The following is a 21,390-nucleotide window of genomic DNA, read 5'->3' on the forward strand; positions in this document are numbered from 1 at the left end:
TCAGTTCTAATATCTATTCCTCTCATTGGTTCATTGGTCAGGCTTCTAATAAACTCAAACCATTTTTCAGAACCAGTATTATTTGGAGAAATTGAAAAAAACTCATCACTACTCATCAGTCTTTATCTTCCATTTTTCAATGTTTCATTTTGTCGATTCACTGTTGTTCATATTTTTCCTGATTTCAGCTGGAAATGAAAATTCAGACTATATAGCTGAGTATATTAGACACTAATCAGGTGAATACATCCCTTATATTTAATTGCTGGGGTTAATGAATTAGTTCTGTTATATAAAACATATCTTCTTGCTGTAAGGCACTCTGCAGTAAGCATGAAGTGAAATGTAATCTCTCTCTCTCTCTCTGTGACACACTCACTCACTCACTCACAGACACACACATACACAGACACACACACACACACACACACACACACACACACACACACACACACACACACACAGACAAATATCATTCAGTTATTTGGCAACTGGCACCACCTTGCTACATCATAAACCTATGAATCAGGAGGTCCTGGTAGCCACACCCATTTATAACCATACAGTACATAGGTCGAGGGCACAGCTGATGTCATTATACTGAAATGAGAGTGAACTGCAAAGCACAAATTTAGTGTCGCTTTGCATAAGCTCCAAACAAGTCGCCTGGTTTACTTTGGTGTTCTACAGAAAAATCGAATCTGTTTTGTTTCAGGTGAGTTGTAAAATCTTTAAATATACTTTTTACACTTTTTTTTTTTTTTTAATATGGGGGATACAACAGAATACGGTAAAGGTTAGCGACCTTAATTTTGTTCCACTCACAGTTATTCATACCAGTGGCTAAATTTCTAACCGGGTAAATCACTATGATAACTTCTGCTTAACATTCGCTCAAGTTCAAGTTAATACCCTCTGACTATCTAGCTTTTATCCAAAACCTAGAAAACATAGCAGCATCTTTTCTTGAAAATCCATTAAGATTTAGGAAAACATCTCTTTTAAAGCAATTTAATATACTCTCTCTCTCTTTGTATACACATACACACACACACACACACAAACACAGAGAGAGAGAGAGAGAGAGAGAGAGCAGTTCTTCCACCAGCCATTTATTAACTACCATGTAAAAGGTGAAACACAAGGTACAATTGGTCTCCTTTCCATGTTGTAGTCATATCAGTCTTTTCAATCAAACTTACTTTAAATGTACACCCCCCCCCCCCCCCCCCCCCCCCCCACCAAAGGTCTGTCTTTTTGATTGCTCTGTGGCCAAAAAGGTTTAGTGAGTCAAATAGTGAAGGCAACAGATAGGTCTGCTTAGTGCATTATCGGCTAACAATTAGCTATTTATAGTGTATTAATAGATATAGATAAACAATAGATACAGATATGAAACACAATCAATAATTACATCATTCCACACCTATGACTAGGAGCCTCCTGGAAAAGACATGGCTTCCTCCAGCAGTCTCCTGTCTGAAGATCAGTTCCTGTGTTCTGTCTGTCTGGATGTGTTCACTGACCCTGTCTCCACTCCATGTGGACACAACTTCTGTATGACCTGTCTCAACACCTTCTGGGACAACACTGAACTCTGCTGCTGTCCACTCTGTAAAGAGAACTTTTGTATTCGGCCTGAACTCAAGATCAATACAACACTCAGAGAAATTGTAGATCAGTTTAAGAAGAGTAGAGGCCTTGACAAGCCTGAGGTGCCCTGTGATGTCTGCACTGGTAAAAGAAAGAGGTCTGTGAAGTCCTGTCTGGACTGTGGGTTGAGTTACTGTGAAACTCACCTAGAGCCTCATAAAACTACAGCAAAACTCAAAAAACACAAACTGATAAATCCTGTGGAAAAACTGGAGGACTACATATGTCAGAAACATGACAGACCCCTGGAGCTGTTCTGTAGAGATGACCAGACATGTGTGTGTCAGTTCTGTGCTGAAGGGGACCACAGGAATCACTACATAGTTCCTCTAGAGGAGGAGAGTGAGGAGATGAGGGTGAGAATTATTACAAACATTGGAACATTTTGGGGGATCCTAAGTGTTACACTAGGAAAAAGTGACTTGCCGTGTTTAAATGTGTCCTAGATAGGTCATTCAAGGTTCCAAATATGTATTATCCAAATATGGCCAGGAGAAGGCAACGGAAGGCAGTTGGTCTTTCTCAGTTGAGCGGAAGGCTAAGGTTTATTCGGGTAGGATTTAAGGATTTAAGACAGACTTGGAAAGGAGGGGTAAGCCCTCATCCCAGGAGGGAGCCTGGCAGGCCAGTGGGCAGGCACGAGGGGATGCTGACAGGGGGCGAGCATACAGAGTCAAAGAGGTGACGAAGAAGAAGGTAAGCTGATGAGAATATATGTAGATGGCTGGAGCTGCTGAATCCGACAGGGCCACGTGTCTTGTCTTGTCTTGTCTTTGCTGGGGCTGGGCGTGGACAGAGGGAGATGAAGGTAAAGTAAACAGAGCGTTGTCAGGGTTTGAGGAGGGAATTCCTGTTTGGTATCCGATCTTTCCAGTTTTCATATTAAAAGCCATTCCAGCCGCGACCTACCAGACATTGGGAGCTGACTGTTGTCTGGCTCTGAGACTGTTCTAAAAAGGTATCAGGGATTACTCTTGGGTTTTTTTTTCCCCACATGATTAGCGAAGTGACATCTTTCTTTACAAGTGATTTGAAACATCCTCTGCTCATCCATGGTTCAGCTCTTAAGAAGCTTGTTTGCATGCATGAGCATAGCTATTGTACCAGGATGCAAGCTTCTTCTCAGTAATTATTTTCTTTCAAACTTGTGTAACCATATTCAAGTTATCAAGTAAGGTAGCAGGTAGCAGGCAATCCAATTGCCTTCCTTGGCTATAGTGCGTAACTTGTGGTGTGAGAAAGGTTGTCTAAGGAGGTTTTTGTGCTACAGTCAGTCCTCTACATCACATTTGCATCAGTGTCAGTATTACCTTGGGATATGTTTTCCTTTTTAAAGCACAGAAGGAAAAATATTACTATGAATGATTTTAAATGTTTGTCTCAGTGGTTAACCGTTTGAGAATTTCTCTCTCTGTCCACAGTCTCAGCTGTGGAAAACACAGACAGAAGTGCAGCAGATGATCCAGGACAAACTGAAGAAGATTAAAGAAATCAGACACTCAGTACAGCTCTGCAAAGTGAGTGCTTGTTAAACTGCTATTAGTTCATTCTTGTTTAAGGTACTGACATATCTGCTTTTGTGCTCTGTTAGAAAAACACGGAGAGAGAGGTAGCAGACAGTGTGGGTTTGTTCAGTGCTCTGATTGGCTGTATTAAGAGAAGCCAGGCTGAGCTGATTGAGCTGATGGAGGAGAAACAGAAAGCAGCAGAGAGGCAGGCTGAAGGTCTCATTAAAGGGCTGGAGCAGGAGATCACTGAGCTGAAGAGGAGAGACACTGAACTGGAGCAGCTCTCCCACTCTGAAGATCACCTCCACCTCCTACAGGTCAGTGTCCCTCTCTCTGTTCAGTGACAATGCAGCACATGACAGGACAAGACTCCCCATGCTGAGAGATTTCTCCTCTCTCCTGCTGGACTGTAGGTTTACCCAACACTGTGCAGCCCTCCACACACCACACACTCCACTGACATCAGTGCTGACACTCATCTGTATGTGAGCCCTCTAAACAAAATTCTGGAACAGCTGGAGAAATCATTCAACATGGAAATGGGGAAAGTGTGTGAAATAAGTGAGTTTTCTTGCACTCCATACAGACTGTATTGTGTTATGCTAGTCTATTAAAGGAAAGTGGTGTTTTTGTGTGAAGACAAAGATCAACTTTACAGAAAATAAATGAATGTATGAAGGCATGAATTTGTCATGTGCATCAGTGCTCAATCTAAATTAAATGTAGACAATTTTAAAAGGCAAAGAAAAATTATGCCATTGATTTTTAACTTCCTGATTTTTGACTTTTATCTTCCCGCACAGAGATGAAGAGAATTAAACAGCATGCAGGTATATAACCTTTTCATTGCTTTGCTGAAATATATCCACTGCACTCATACAGAGGGTGCTAATCATGAAGATTTTTGAATACATACATGGTTTCTCTGTGTGTTTCAGTGGATGTGACTCTGGATCCTGATACAGCCAAATCCAGTCTCATCCTGTCTGATGACGGAAAACAAGTGACACATGGAAACACACGAAAGAATGTCCCTAACAACCCAGAGAGGTTTGATACGGTTGTTGGTGTCCTGGGAAAAGAGGGGTTCTCCTCAGGGAGATGTTACTATGAGGTGGAGGTCAGGGGGAAAACTGACTGGGATTTAGGAGTGGTCAGAGAGTCCATTAACAGGAAGGGACGGATTACAGTGAAACCTGAGGATGGTTATTGGATTTTGGGTTTGAGAAATGGGACAGAGTGTTGGAGTGGTACATCTCATGCTGTCCCCATCTCTCTGAATCAAAAGCCCCAGAAGGTGGGGGTGTTTGTGGACTATGAGGAGGGTCTGGTCTCCTTTTATGATGTAGAGGCTAGGTTTCATATTTGCTCATTCACTGGTCAGATTTTCACTGAGAAACTATACCCATATTTTAGCCCTAATCTAAACAGACAAGGTGAGAACTCAGCCCCACTGGTCATTTCTCCAGTCACTTAAACAAGTGTTCAAGACTTTTACCTTTTGACTTTTCTACAGGGAAATCAGAACGATCAGAGATCTGTGCAATATGACATAATATAGTGGGTATCACCTTTGACTTGAGCACAACTGTAAATATTTCTGTGTTTTGTCATTTCATAATGTGAATAATTAAACATTGCTTGTGCTTTTTCTGAGTTCTCTCTCTGTCTCTCTCTCTCTCTCTCTCTGTCTTTTGTATGGCACCCTGGGCGAACCCCGTAATCAAGTGCAAATACAATCAAGTACAACCAAGTAATCTCTGTTCCGATTTCCCAAATCAACAAAATACATTGCTCAGCCAGTGTTCGCTTACCCTTCATCTCAGATATTATCATCACGTTACGCACCTTGTGATCTAGACATAAGATTGGCTGGTGGTACGGAGTGACATCATAACCGGGAGTCAAACATTAATCCTAAAACAAAGTAGAGAGGGCTGGCTATGAACTCCCTTGCTTACAAGCAAGAACGCGTTTCTGCTGATTCTCATCCAGAGTTTATATAGATCAGCTAAAGGAACACAGGTTTCGGGCAAATGTCCCCATTCTGATTTTTTTTTTTTTGTGCGGGCACCCACATGCAGCCTCTGTTCATTTGTTGAACATCATTAACATATTTTAAACATTTTTCTTTTTGGATATATACAGTATACCAGAAAGTAGAGAATTATAATGAATACTTTAAAACATCTATAAAAAAAAAATGTCTGCTTTTTGTACCAACGTCAACCTTTACTGAAGTTTTCTGGGTAACGAAGGAAACCTTGGATCTGCCCAATTTAGATTTCTGCACACGCGTCAGGTTCAAAACACCGACAAAAGTGTTTTTGGGCAAAAGACAAGAGCCCAAATACCACGGAACTTGATTTAGAGTAAAACATCAAATTAAGAATCAAATAAAAAAAAAAAAAAAATCATACATGGGACAAAGATCATGCACAATTTGTGACACTAAAGACTGATGGAATCAAACTTTTTTATGTAAGAGCCCACCCCCACTAAACAGCATGCCAGTGTTCTGACAGGGCTCTGGCAGTGTGTGTGTGTGTGTGTGTGTGTGTGTTCTGTAAATCAGAAACAATTATAGTTTTTTATTACTATCTTTTTCATCATCATCATTATCATAATCATCATGATTAAGCGAATATACAAGTTCAGTGTTTAAAAAAGCGGAAATGAAAAACTGACCATGGAACATTTGGTGATGGTTTTTTACATATATTTCTGAAAGGACTTTTGTCTGTAAAATTAACTCAGCACTTTCGCTCTCTATTAGTATGCGTCAGCAGTGGGTTCACACAGGACCCGGTGTTATGTCCCAACTGGTTTCCAAGCTAACTGGTTTCCATACACGTTCATGCACTGTGTTAACAGCGGCAGTTGTGGTGTGCCTCTGTCACCAGATTCGTCACACATTTACAAAAATATTATTCGCGATTTTCAAGCAGCATCCCAAATTTACTGCGGAGAAAATGATTTAACTGTAGAAGTTAGCAGTGAGCACTACATCACAGCCACCTACAAAAAAGTTAGGCCTACACAGCATGTGAATGTGTACAGGAACCAAACAATTTGAAAGCCAGTTGAGATATAACATGGGTTCAGATACGACAGTTTAGTGGGCAAATCTATAAAAATCCAATGCAGCACGCACTTTGAACTTGACAGACAGCGTAAGAGTAGTTTACTGTGGTTTTTCTCCTGTGACGAACACAATATGGCTTATCGCATTTTAGAAAAGAAAATTGGTCCTCTTACCTCAAAGCCGTGCTTGAAGGTAATGACTAACGAGAGCCTTCATAGCAATGTAGTGGAATCAAAAGTACAATATTTGTCTTTCAAATGTAATGGAGTAAAAGTCATAAGTTTCCAGAAACATTCATACCCAAGTAAAGTACAGATACTCAAAAAATATACTTAAGTACAGTGCTCAAGTAAATGTACTTCATTACTGTCCACCCCTGCTCCTGCGGAACCCATCAGTCCCCCGGGACACACAGTGGCAGATCTTAAAGCCAACTGAGATGGTCAACAATCATGTATCTCTGACAGCTTTTCTGATCATTGCAAAATTACTCTGATTTGAAAGTGGACTGTTCATGCACACCTTATTAGCTAAAACACCTGTTTTGTACTTACAGTGACATTTACACTAGATGTCACTGTGAGTACAGAGACAGTCTCAGAGTTTGCCAGACTCAAAACAGGTGTTTACAGGTCTGTGATGTCCAGAGTACTAGCTGGCCGTCCTGAAAGAGGAGGAGCGTTAGGATTTCGCCCTGTCGAACTGAAAGTAAAAGAACTGGGACGTTTCCCTACCCAGCATAAAGTGAGCATTAGCTTTGTCCTCAGTGGAATTACAAACTGCAAGCATTGTTCTGTGTTGAGAACAGCTGGAATGTAGAGACCTCATACTGAGCAAGTGCATTGTATTACACACACACTGATCATTCCCGTCTCTGTCGTATGATTATCTGGATGTCTGTGCACGTCTGCGGTAGGTATTTTTGTTCTGACGAGTTGTGAGATCGAAGGTGATGTTGGTTTAGCCAGCACAACGACGAGCTTTCTAAGATCTTTCTAAAATTGCTTTTAGAGCTATAGACCTAATAATCTTACTGAGTAATAATGTAAACTTATCTCTTAGAATACTTTCATTTCAGAAAAGTGTTCTTTACTTCAGCAGGCTGGTTTATTCGTTTTCTTTGTGTAGTTTTGTGAACTGTCCCAATGAGGTCGTTTTAGGTGAATCTGCTGTTTTTTCACTTTGCCACATTACCCAGATCAGGTAAGAAGCATGTTCACTGGAACATTTACACACGTTTGTGTGTGTGTGTGTGTGTGTGTGTGTGTGTATGTGTGTGTGTGTGTGTGTGTGTGTGTGTGTGTGTGTGTGTGTGTGTGTGTGTGTGCGCGTGCGTGCGTGCGTGCGTGCGCATGCGTGTGTGAAGTAATGTGTATAAGAACTGTGTCTGTTTCTGATTCCAGATCAGTTTCGGGTTGTTGGTCCAGCTGGTCCTCTTGTTGCTGTAGCTGGTGAAGACCTGGTTCTGCCCTGTTCTCTTAAACCCAGCATCAGTGCTGTGGACATGACAGTGCAGTGGATTAAACTCCATGGATCAAACACTCTAGTGCATCTGTACAAAGACCATGAAGACAGAACTGAGAGACATATGTGGTTCTATAGAGGGAGGACAGCACTGTTTAAAGAGGAACTGCAGAAAGGCAACACTTCATTAAAACTCTTCAATGTGGGAGTCTTTGATAAAGGAAAATATAAATGTTTGGTTGATGATAAAAACTGGCATGATGATATTACTCTTCATGTCATAATTGAAGGTGAGATACATGTTCATTTTAAATTCAGCCACTGCTTAATACTCATTTCAGAACCATATTCAAAAACTGAGATCTAACACCATCTTCACTGATTATTCATAGTTGTAGGAACCCACCCCATGATCTCCATGGAGGGTTTTGATAACTCAGGAAGAGTGAGTCTACTGTGTGAAACTAGTGGTTGGCATCCTGAGAAGCCTGAAGTTCTGTGGCTGGACAGTGAAGGAGAGATTCTCCCTGCTGACAATACAGAGTCAGGCAGAGACATAAAGGGTTTCCATGTGAAACAACGTGTTATTGTACAGGACAGTGACACCAACACATTCTTCTGTAGAGTAATGATGAGAGACCACATGAAGGAGACAGACATTTTCATTAAAAGTAAGTATCTCGGCACTGACAATATATATATATATTTTTAGTGTTTTTGGGCAAGAGACAAGAGCCCAAATACCGCGGAACTGGATTTAGAGTAAAACATCAAATTAAGAATGAGAAAAAAAAAAAAAATCATACATGGGACAAAGATCATGCACAATTTGTGACACTAAAGACTGACGCAATCAAACTTTTTTATGTAAGACGCCACACCTCACCCCCACAAAACAGCATGGCAGTGTTCTGACAGGGCTCTGGCAGTGTGTGTGTGTGTGTGTGTGTGTGTTTTCTGTAAATCAGAAACAATTATAGTTTTTTATTACTATCTTTTTCATCATCATCATTATCATAATCATCATGATTAAGCGAATATACAAGTTCAGTGTTTAAAAAAGCGGAAATGAAAAACTGACCATGGAACATTTAGTGATGGTTTTTTACATATATTTCTGAAAGGACTTTTGTCTGTAAAATTAACTCAGCACTTTCGCTCGCTATTAGTGTGCGTCAGCACTGGGTTCACACAGGACCCAGCGTTATGTCCCAACTGGTTTCCAAGCTAACTGGTTCCCGTACATGTTCCTGCACTGTGTTAACAGCAGCAGTTGTGGTCTGCCTCTGTCACGAGATTCGTCACACATTTACAACAATATTTTCAAGTAGCATCCCATATCAACTGCGGCGAAAATGATTTAACTGTAGAAGTTAGCAGTGAGCACTACATCACAGCCACCTGCAAAAAAATTAGGCAAACACAGCACGTGAATGTGTACAGGAACCAAGCAGTTTGAAAGCCAGTTGAGATATAACATGGGTTCAGATACATAACATGGGTTCAGATATGACAGTTTAGTGGGCAAATCTATAAAAATCCAATGCAGCACGCACTTTGAACTTGACAGACAGCGTAAGAGTAGTTTACTGTTATTGGTTTTTCTCCTGTGGCGAACACAATATGGCTTATCGTATTTTAGAAAAGAAAATTGGTCCTCTTACCTCAAAGCCATGCTTGGAGGTAATGACTAACAAGAGCCTTCATAGAAATGTAGTGGAGTCAAAAGTACAATATTTGTCTTTCAAATGTAATGGAGTAAAAGTCATAAGTTTCCAGAAACATTCATACCCAAGTATGACAGCTTTTCTGGTCATTGCAAAATTACTCTGATTTGAAAGTGGACTGTTCATGCACACCTTATTTAGCTAAAACACCTCTTTTGACTCCAGGACATCCTCATACACTAGATGTCACTGTGTGTGTGTGTGTGTGTGTGTGTGTGTGTGTGTGCGTGCACGCGTACATGCGTGCGCATGCGTTTGTGAAGTAATGTGTATAAGAACTGTGTCTGTTTCTGATTCCAGATCAGTTTCGGGTTGTTGGTCCAGCTGGTCCTCTTGTTGCTGTAGCTGGTGAAGACCTGGTTCTGCCCTGTTCTCTTAAACCCAGCATCAGTGCTGTGGACATGACAGTGCAGTGGATTAAACTCCATGGATCAAACACTCAAGTGCATCTGTACAAAGACCATGAAGACAAAACTGAGAGACATATGTGGTTCTATAGAGGGAGGACAGCACTGTTTAAAGAGGAACTGCAGAAAGGCAACACTTCATTAAAACTCTTCAATGTGAGAGTCTCTGATGAAGGAAAATATAAATGTTTGGTTGATGATAAAAACTGGCATGATGATATTACTCTTCATGTCATAATTGAAGGTGAGATACATGTTCATTTTAAATTCAGCCACTGCTTAATACTCATTTCAGAACCATATTCAAAAACTGAGATCTAACACCATCTTCACTGATTATTCATAGTTGTAGGAACCCACCCCATGATCTCCATGGAGGGTTTTGATAACTCAGGAAGAGTGAGTCTACTGTGTGAAACTAGTGGTTGGCATCCTGAGAAGCCTGAAGTTCTGTGGCTGGACAGTGAAGGAGAGATTCTCCCTGCTGACAATACAGAGTCAGGCAGAGACATAAAGGGTTTCCATGTGAAACAACGTGTTTTTGTACAGGACAGTGACACCAACAGATTCTTCTGTAGAGTAATGATGAGAGACCACATGAAGGAGACAGACATTTTCATTACAAGTAAGTATCTCGGCACTGACAATATTTTTTTTTTTTTTAGCTTTTCTGTCCAGGAAATGCAGATAAAAAATGTCACCCTGATGGATCGTGAAGGTTCATGTTCTACATTATTACATGATGCAATTTTATCCCAGGTTTTGTTGCGTAACATAAACCTAGTGATGCAGTCAGACACATCAACAGTAACGTAACCTGAGGTCACCCAGGTGACCCAACTAAGCTTGAATTACAAACTGACCTGCAATCAGTTAGCACAACCATGAACTCACAAATCACTTCCTCTGGTACAAGACCATTCTGATACATTTTCAGCAGCTCCGATGACATTTTTCACTGCCAGAGTCCTCCTCTGTCCAGCCATGATGTTCAGCATGTTCTAGCCTTTATAATGAACATGGACCTCATACACATCCAAACATTTGGGTTACATTGCTCTGTTAAGTCTTCATACATCTTTTTTTTGTACTTTTTGGTCCTCTCCCTCTGAAAGAACATTGTAACGACTGAAAAATGAAAATAATAAAGTCTAAAGTGCCCAGCTGGTGCAAAATATGTTCTTGCTCCCCTCTTGCAGCTCTTAACAGGTAGTTTCCCTCTCATCCAGTGGAGCTGATGGACTCAGCCACAGCCCTATAGTGATACAGTTATTGGTTGTGTGTCTGAGTGAGTTTATCCTTCAGCAGAAGTCGCCCAATGTCACACATGACAAACGATTAATATATCAGCCATTCAATGTAAAAAGTCTAAAAACATTCATGTTACATATATCATAACCCATTGAGTCATTCCTCCAATTTCTTCTCAGAAATCCATGAAACTGCATGTTCTGAGCTATTTGCTATTTTCAGTGAATGGTAAAATGGTATCTGTATGGTGTCTGTAACTTCAGAAGACTAAAAGTGACTGACTTGGAAGACCATGTGACCCATCATGTTGTGACTCATTAAATCACATTTCTCTCATTATGACTTTTCATCCTTCAAAAAAAAAAAAAAAATCCGTGAAAATTAACCCATTGTGCTATTTGCCATGTTTCAATGAATGGTAAAATGATATCTGGACTGACTGGGTGACTGACTGGGATGGTCATGTGACCCATAAAGTTTTCTGTTTTTCTGAGACTCTGAATATCTTATTAATCATGAATATATCATGAATATATATGCACATATATATATATGAATATATATACGTAAATTCCCCACTCGCATCTGTGGGCGGTCTTCTTTCCTCTCCAAGCTTGGGGCCTCTACCAGAGGCCTGGGAGCTTGAGGGTCCTACGCAGTATCTTAGCTGTTCTTAGGACCGCACTCTTCTGGACAGAGATCTCAGATGTTCTTCCTGAGATCTGTTGGAGCTACTCTCTCAGTTTGAGGGTCACAGCTCCGAGTGCTCCGATTACCCCGGGGACCACTGTTACCTTCACCTTCCACATCTTCTTTCAGCCCTTTGTATTTCTCCAGCTTTTTGCGTACCCTCTTCCTGATGTTCCTGTTGCTTGGGACTGATATGTCTATCACTACGGCTTTCATCTCCTCCTTGTATCTTGTCCGTTGCACAGGTTGGTCTGTCTGGTCTTGCTCCTCTTGTGTTCTCTCTGATACCTTCCTAGGCCTTCTCATGTATTGAGCCTCGTGACTAGTATCCACTATGATGCCTGACAGGAGCAATATACATACAGTGCTGCTTGAAAGTCTGTGAACCCTTTAGACCTTTTAACCCATTATTTTCACCTTCAAATGAACTGTTAATACTTGAGGTTCACATACTTTTGCCACTCATGGATACGTAATATTGGATCATTTTCCTCCATAAATAAATGACCCAGCATAATAGTTTCATCTCATTTGTTTGAGTGGGTTCTCTTTATCTACTTTTAGGACTTCTGTGGAAAAACTGATGATGTTATAGTTCTTATTCATACAGAAATACAGAAAGTTCTAAAGGGTTCACAAACTTTCAAGCAGCATTGTATATTAGGCAGTGACTGTTTCTGCAATAATAAAATTAGTTTGTGTGGAGTTCGTAGATTTAAGCCCAATGCTATTCACTTTAAACTCCTCTGTGCTACTGTCTGATCCTGTTCCTCTATGACTCTGTCTGTCCTCTATCTGTTAAAGCTGTCCAAACTCTTTCTTCATGTGGACTGTGTGTTGTATTAATGACATATGTCTCCGTGTGTTTCAGGTGACGTTTTTCAGACATGGAATATTACATTCATCTGCATTTCAGTTTTCACTGTAATATTCGTCACTGCAATCATTTCACTGATTGGCCTCCTTTGTAGACAGAAGGTTTATCATCAAGGTGATTTCTCATCTGAATTATTTTCTCTCACAGTGTTAGTTGCATGTGTATGGCGTTTATTTAGCACTGATGAGATAAATGAAAACGTTTTGTTCTGTGTTAACGGAGCTTTTACCTGTCTGTGTCATTTTCCTTTTTGTCTCATTTCAGAAAGTGAAAAGAAGAGAATACAGGAAGGTGGGTACCCTCCTCATTTGTCATATATTACATTTTAGACTCAACAAGTCAGTAACTTTTTTAGAGTCATGGAAATAAGACATCATTCAAACAGTCCGTCCTGATTAGATAGGAAAAAACCTGAGGAGGAGCCAAACACAGTCAGGACAGAAATGCTTTAGTATTCCATTAAATATTTAAGAACTCAGGAACACTATAAAAATAAGGAGAATGGAAGCGAAATAAACTTGTTAATTTCTGTAATGTCCAATTGTTGTTAATTAGATTAAAATTTGCCCAGTTAGCCATAGGGTACAGTGGGTAGTTTCCATATCCCATGACCAATCAGAGTAACTGGGAAACACAGTCAGCACTGGTAAATCAGACTGGGACACACAAATGGAGTGTGTTTTCTGTTTTCAGAGGACGGCAGAATGGAGAGAATGACCTTATTCTTTTTTTTTTTTAATTAAACATCATTTATACTGAGCTGTTCATTAAGAATTCAGATTTAATGGACAGTGAAGTTCACAACATCAACAATATTATTGAAATTATATAAAATTCTACTGAAGCTATTTTAGTCAGAGCTCCTGCTCTTTGTCCAAAGAGGATTTTTGTGTCGTATTTTTTAATAAATTTCCAGCAATTTTCAGTGAAGTTCATCAGAGTAACAACATAATTAATGATCAAATTCATGAAATGCTGTATGTTCACTCTAAATTCTGCCTATGTGTTTTCAGAGTTTGAGAACAGAAGGAGACTATATGCAGGTGAGTGTACAGTATCCAGTACTGAGGATCACTTTTGATCACACTGTCATGTTTTTACTGATCTGCTCATGAGAGATGTGGAGTGTAAATGTGTGTGTGAGTCAGACATGGAGTCACCAACAGCTCTGTACAGTTCACTCAGAGTCATCAGAGCTGTAGTGTTTTAGTGAAGAGAATAACAGACATTAATGTTTCTCCTGGACACACAGTGTATGATTCACACAGAATATGAACCAGTGACCTCAGATAACATGGACCAAATCCTGTTACACAGAAAGATACAGACACACACACACACACACACACACACACACACACAGACAAACAAACACACAAACTTTAATGAGAATACTCTATATTGTCTATAGAGGATGTGACTCTGGATCCTGATACAGCACATCCTGAACTCATCGTGTCTGATGATGGAAAACAAGTGACACATGGAAAAACTCAACAGTGTCTCCCTGACAACCCAGAGAGGTTTGATTATTGTATCTGTGTCCTGGGAAAGGAGGGGTTCTCCTCAGGGAGGTTTTACTATGAGGTGGAGGTCAGGGGGAAAACTGACTGGGATTTAGGAGTGGTCAGAGAGTCCATTAACAGGAAAGGAGAAATTACTCTGAGTCCTGAGAATGGATACTGGACCATATGGCTGAGGAATGGGAATGAGTATAAGGCCTGTGAACATTTCCTTGTCCACCTCTCTCTGAGACAGAAGCCCCAGAAGGTGGGGGTGTTTGTGGATTATGAGGAGGGTCTGGTCTCCTTTTACGATGTGGGGGCAAGTTCACTTATCTACTCTTTTACTGGTCAGTCTTTCACTGACAAACTCTATCCATACCTCAGCCCTGATCTTAAAAAAGAAGGTAAAAACACTGCACCATTGATCATCCATCCTTTGAGTTCATCATATCTTGTATGATTTTTTTTTTCTGGTTCCTGGACAAGAAGCAATGAATGTCTACGCTTCATCCATGTATTAGATTTTGATGATATGAATGATTTGAGGGTTGTTCCTCACCAGTGTAATCCATCCCAAGTAACAATCTTTTTATAACAAAAAATAGAAAAAAACAAATGTTGTGTGGAGAGGTGATAAATACATACTTTAAGTTTTCATCTTGTTACGCTGAATTTACAATATTATTTTACACTGTCTGAGTCATGATCATGTTTGGTTTAAGTTTTTAGCTTTTGTTTTTTTCCCCTCAATCAACTGATTTTACAAAACAAATGAAAATGAATTAAAACAATTGAATATTTCTTACAAAATGGAAATTCGTCTTTTATTGGTTTCACACATAATCCAGGTGATTCATTAAGAGGCAGTCACACACACACAGACACACACACACACACACACACACACACATACACATACTCACACTCCAGCACTGTGTAAGAGTGGTAATGAAAGTGAAACAGACTTTTCAGACAGACTGAGTGCTCTGTTCCTGCTGACCACCACAGAGAGGGAATGTCAGCAAATTAGCCACAGCCCCAGAGCCTAGGGGAGAGAGAGAGAGGCGGATGAAGGGAGAACACACAAACGAGAATGCGCTCTTATAAGAGAGGAAAACAGTGACGCAGACACAAGGACACTTTTATGTTTTTTTTTTATTTTCTGTTTCAGATTTTCTGAACACCAGTATCATATTGTTGGATAATAAGTAATAATGGAGTATTTTCATCATCTTACGAAGTTACAATTAGAAATGGGAGCATTGAATGCTATCACCCTTTCACCAAACTGAAGCCAATGCACTGATGTCAAAGCAAACAGTGCTGATTCTTAGAATGTGGTGAACCAGTGTTTTTCTTCAGAGTAACTTCATTCAAGACAAGAGCAAAGGTTTTTCTGTTATTGTAACTCTCAAACAATGTTCAGTGAAGTTCATAACAACAGAAATATGACTTGTATTGTTACACTTAAATGTTATTGAAACACGTAATATTTAACAGGGGTGGTCAGAAAGTCCATCAGTACAGTGGGACAGATTATAGTGAGCTCCTGAGAGGCTAACGCACTTTAGGACCGATGGATGGGGGTGAGTGTAGGACCTCTAGCTCCCCTCTTGTCCACCTCTCTCTGAGACAGAAGCCTCAGAGGGTGGGGGTGTTTGTGGATTATGAGGAGGGTCTGGTCTCCTTTTATGATGTGGGGGCCAGTTCTCATATCTACTCTTTCAGAGTTTTAAGAGATTTCTCTAACAGAGAGAGAGAGAGAGATAATGGTGATGAAGTCTGTGGACAGTGTGAAGAAAAAAAGATTTTATGGCTTGAAATTCTGAGACAGAGATCTTGTAATTTGACGACAGTATGAGACCCTGTGTCCTAGAAGAGATACAGAGTGAAACAGAGAGGATTGTGGGAGGAGGTGAGGCGTGAGTCATTAATGTGAATGTGAGAGTTGCCTTGCAGCCACAGAATAAGAGGTAGGACCAGTTCTGTTTGATGCCAAAGATGGTGAATTTTATTGTCCTAAAGGCAAGTTCACCAAGTGATAAGTGTCCCAAAACAGGGAGTGAGAAGTAAAACCAAACCAAAAAAAGAGATAATCAATACAAAATAAAATAGCAACTCAACTATTGAACAAAAAAACCCCTTCACTAGACTACACCTTTCCTAGGTGCCTTAAACAATTATACTCAACAATAATAGTGTCAGCAGGTGCTTCTGACTGCTCACCTGGGACCAAAAGCAATCTCAGACATTATTGCCCCTGAGGGTTTTTAGACTCTAGGGACACTATTCAGAACTGACCAACATTAATTTGTGACAAAGTACGTCGCTACAATAATTTACACATTAATGTACAATTAATAGTTCATACAAAATATACAATTATAAATATATACAATAATATTTGTCAAATGCCCATTTGGTTATTATACAAACAATCTTCAGCTCTGTGACTGTGTCATGTGGAAGGTTATAAAGGCCTGTCTGCTCAGTTTACTGTATCTCCACTCCTCAGAGGGCCAGTGCTCAGCCAGTTGCTACTTTCAGTTTCCTTTTTCTTCTTTTATCACACACTAAACATTTTTTATCACTACACCCATAATAATAACGGACTGTACATTGCATGGTTAACCTTCAGTCACATTTCTCTCTCATAAAATGCTTGGTTAACCTTCGGTTGCCGTTTGGGCATTCCCCTTACTGTTGTAGCCTGGTAACAAGGTGGTCGTGACACAAATCAGGCATGAATGACAGCGACAGCAAGTTTAAGTTTAAGTTTCAAGTTTAAGTTTATTTAGAGCCCAATATCACTGTTTACAGTCTCAAAGGGCTTTACATGCCCACAGGATTACAACAAAACAGAGCAGGGTGGCACCCCCTGACTTGATCCTCATAGCGGGCAAGAAAAAACTCCTCAAAAAACCCAGACGTTAGGGAAAAATAGGAGAAATCTTGAGAAGGACCACAAAGAGAGGAGACCCCTTCTAGGCCAGCCAGGCGTGCAGTAGGTGCCAGCCCAGAGGGCAATTTACAAAACAACAGAGTGATAATAAATGAGAACACAACTGGTAGGTAGTATGAGGAATGACACAGCAGCATGGGGCTCAGTTGGGGTGGACGGCACGGCTGTAGCAGCGCAGGAGGACACGAAGCCGCAGCAGCCATCGGGATGACGGTGAAGAGGGATGGCATGGAGGGTGGGGGGGGGGGGGGGGGGAGACACCTAAGAGAAAGTAGCCACATTCACACCAGACACTCATGCTCAAAACAGATGAGCCACAGCCATGCAGGAGATGAGGGAGGGAAGGAGAGCAATTGGAGTAGCGGCACTTGACAGATGAAATAAGAAAAGTAATTTTATAGATAATTTTGTATTGAAAGTTGCAAGAGTAGTAGCTGAGGAGGGCGCAGGAGGAGCAGGGCCACGTGGGGGAGCAGGGCCAGGGACAGCAGGGCACAGTCATTCAGCCGGTCAGGGGAAGGTGCCACATCCAGGAAGCAGGCGCAGACATCGACCACTCACACAAAGAGAAGAGAGCAGGTTAATGACAGCAACTGATCAGGTTAAGATAAGAGCAGAGGAGAGGAGAGGGAGGAGAGAGAGAAGATGAGAGGTATCTAAGCCGGCAGCTACTGAGCTAAACTATGCCAGGAGAGACTACAGCAGAGACTGAGCTATACCGGAAGATTAGTTTGAGACTATGCTATCATACGACACGGAGAATAAATGAGTCTTAAGTTTGGTTTTAAAGGTAGCAAGACAGTTTGCCTCTTTAATATCTATAGGTAGGCTGTTCCAGAGAAAGGGTGCGCGGTAGGCAAAGGCGCGATGGCCAGCAGACTTCTTTTTAACTTTTGGAACAACTAATAATTTAGCAGCCTGAGAGCGCAGGGTGCGGGGGGGGGGGCGTAGAGTGTAATTAAATCAGAAAGATAGGCCGGTGCAAGCCCATGGAGAATTTTAAATGTTAATAGGAGGACTTTAAAATCAGCCCTCATGTGAACTGGGAGCCAGTGAAGGGAAGCCAGGACGGGAGTGATGTGATCGAACTTCCTAGTTCGGGTCAGGATTCTGGCAGCAGCATTCTGGACAAGCTGAAGACTTCTGGTGCTAGAGGCGGGCAAGCCAGAGTACAGAACGTTACAGTAGTCGAGGCGAGACGTGACAAATGCATGGACAATGGTTTCTGCATCAGCTAAACATAGTAGGGGCCTAATTTTGGCGATATTGCGGAGATGGTAAAAGGCCGTTTTGGTAGTGTTCTTGATATGAGTGACAAGCGAGAGACTAGAGTCAAAAATCACACCAAGGTTTTTAGCAGACTAAGGACACATATCATATTCATATCATGTTCATGACTGTATGTGTGGCTTTGTCTTTTTCATTTTAATCACTTCTGGGTTCAAAGAGGACAATTACAAAAACGCACACACACACACAGAGAGAGAGAGAGAGAGAGAGGGAGAGAGAGAGAGAGAGAGAGAGAGAGGGAGGGAGAGAGAGAGAGAGAGGGAGAGAGAGAGGGAGAGACTACAGGGAAGTGCAAAGGTCACCCAGGTATCTGTTAGGTGAGAGAGGTCTGGGGAGGTAAAAGTAAGGACCTGACTCCATTTTGTGATGTGCCTGAGAAATATGAAACTCTTAAAACCAGCAGAGAAACGGTAAGATATACTACATTATATGCCTTATTGTGATATGATTGTCTGCTTTACTGTTTTATTAGAGTTAAAAGAGTTATTAGAGTGGAGTGAACCTGAAACACAACACAACATATGGTCAGCTACAGAAATGTGAACGGCAGTGTTTGTCCCAACAAGAAAAATCCGATTGATTGAGTGACTAGATGATGAAGATGAGCTGTGAATCTGCTTTTGCATAAATTCAGCTTTAGAATGTGTTACAAATTGACTTACTAAAACACTCATGTAATACCTGTGTAATGACAAACCAATGCAATTCAACCCATTCATCTAACCTTTCAGAAATATTTTAGTAGCAGGATGTTAAAAATCTTTGACAGTGAAGGAGCGATTCCTCAGTCGGCAATTTTTCAGTCAGTAAACACAAGTCAGATTTGTTAAGGTATGCCTACCATTGTATGTGAACAGTTCACAAAGATACGATTATTACATATACAGTCTATCATGCCACACTTAATCACATCAGTCAGAAAGCTTCCAAAGTAATTTGCGTGAGTTTCTCAGTTATATCTCAAAATATGAATGTGTGTACAAATCCCAGTTGTTCCAAACTGACAGGTTTACTGATCAGCGGTTATTAGCGGATTTGAATCACTGTCTCTAAAATGAGTGTCTTTGGAGAGGATGAAGACAGCTCTGCCTCCAAACACTCTGGGTGAGTGATAATGTTTATCAGAGACCAGTTGATTTGTGTATATTTCTGTGTGTGTGTGTGTGTGTGTGTGTGTGTGTGTGTGTGAGAGAGAGAGAGAGAGAGAGAGAGAGAGAGAGAGAGAGAGAGAGAAATGGAGTGAAATGTATTGAAAATAGATCAGCGACAAGAGTGATTGCTTGTGAGAGGTGTTTATACAAATGTAACAGTACAAATATCAACACAAAACTGTCTTCATAGCCCAAAAAAAAAAAGATGAAAAATGTTTAAGTTTTCCAATAAGACTTCTTCACTGATGGCTGTGCATTGTTCATCAATAAGATAAAACTGCTTCTGCTTTCAGCTTAAACTCACAGCTGTTCAAAAATGTCCAAAATATTCATAATATTGTGTTTGTTGTGTTGAAGGACAATTGACCCGGAGAGATCAGAGTCACCTGTATCCAGCTGTGTGTCCATGAAGAGTGACAGAACCACTATGGAACAACCATTGAGGTTCAAAGAAGGAGACTTTGATTGTGAACACAGGTAAGTTTTTATCAGAGTTAAATCATATTTATGACACCCTTACATGCTTTAGCATTACCCACACACAAGAGAGAGAGAGTGAGAGAGACCTGTGAAGAGAAGCACATGGCATGTGAGCTGCTCGAGCACTGTTACTGAAGTGTGTAGTCTTGAAGAAACAACTGAGACAGACAATGTAAGTGAGTCAGCAGCAGTATCCGCCATGTAACAACACTCGTGTTATAAAAGGAAATGACTGTTCACTAATGCAAGTTTTGTGCGAAACACGTTGAGTCTTAAATAACTATAGTCGGACATTAGTTTGGTTTCATCACACATTAAACACAATCTGTTCATTTTTTGAGGGTCTACACGGGCAGCGCAAACAATCCATGACACATTGAAAATGTACACTTTGATTTTTGTTTTATCGCATCTCATATGACTATTTCTTTATCTAACGAGTTTATGGGACATAAAATATTATCTCCATAGTGTACAGCCCTAATCCAAATGTACTGTATTGTGCTGTTGGGTTTGGAATAGTGTAGTGAACCTGTGTAGAGACCAGAATGGCTGTGACTATAAATCCCATACATGACAAGATGCTGACGACAGAATTCTGCACATGTCGCTTAACCCCCAAATTCTTTAAGAGACATATTATGTCTGAAGTAAAGCGGACTTAGTGCACGTGGTTATATTCGGTTTATTCAACGGTTGTGAGAGTTACAGGTCAAAGAAGAAAATAATTGACTCAACAGACGTCATAATGGCTCTATATCTATCATTCAGTTTTAATTAAACTTGGAAAGTAAAGCTGGAATTTATCCCAAACTGGCTGATATTTTACATATCGAACTATGTTAAAAAAAACGCAGGTGAAAGCACAGCATCCTCATTAGTATCTGAGAGCTCAATTTAAGGTCTCTTTGCCTTCCTCTTCTATAAAGGCACTGTATTCTCTTACTCAGGCACCAGTTCCCTTCTTTCCTTCTTGACTTCAAGGACACTTCCCTATACAAAGAAGGAGTAAAAACATAAATCTTGCCTCATAAAATTCAGCTACATGGAATTTAGTCACAGTAACAAAACACAATCATAATGTCACTCCCAGTTTAGCCTCACTCCACTTCTCCTAATTATCAGTGACTCCTGCTGCTCATTGAGTCCACAATCTCACCCTATATATGGAAGGACTCTTTGTCAACTACCTCCTAATAAGGTATTGACTGTTTACCATGCATACTGAACTGCTATGTTCTTTTTACCCCAGACGTTCTTGTTTGTGGACTCACCTTAGCCTGGAGTTTCGGTTTCTGAATTTTGGTTATCGATTTTGATTTGGTGTTTGCTCTGTGTTG

The 21,390-nt window shown here is 40.6% G+C and overlaps 1 protein-coding gene and 1 pseudogene across 1 annotated transcript; both read left to right on the forward strand.

The window, feature by feature from the left end:
- Positions 1 to 1,454: 1,454 nt before the first annotated feature.
- Positions 1,455 to 14,627, forward strand: LOC115814074 (E3 ubiquitin-protein ligase TRIM39-like). The gene is made up of 7 exons (XM_030776794.1): positions 1,455 to 2,009; positions 3,075 to 3,170; positions 3,245 to 3,478; positions 3,575 to 3,722; positions 3,965 to 3,991; positions 4,100 to 4,211; positions 14,186 to 14,627. Exons 1-7 carry the CDS (start codon positions 1,455 to 1,457, stop codon positions 14,625 to 14,627), a joined length of 1,614 nt encoding a protein of 537 aa, XP_030632654.1.
- A 4,846-nt stretch (positions 14,628 to 19,473) lies between these two features.
- Positions 19,474 to 21,390, forward strand: part of LOC115814075 (NACHT, LRR and PYD domains-containing protein 12-like) — a 33,873-nt pseudogene continuing 31,956 nt past the window's right edge.

The sequence above is a fragment of the Chanos chanos genome, chromosome 6 (assembly GCF_902362185.1).
Source record: "Chanos chanos chromosome 6, fChaCha1.1, whole genome shotgun sequence".
Classification (NCBI taxonomy): domain Eukaryota; kingdom Metazoa; phylum Chordata; class Actinopteri; order Gonorynchiformes; family Chanidae; genus Chanos; species Chanos chanos.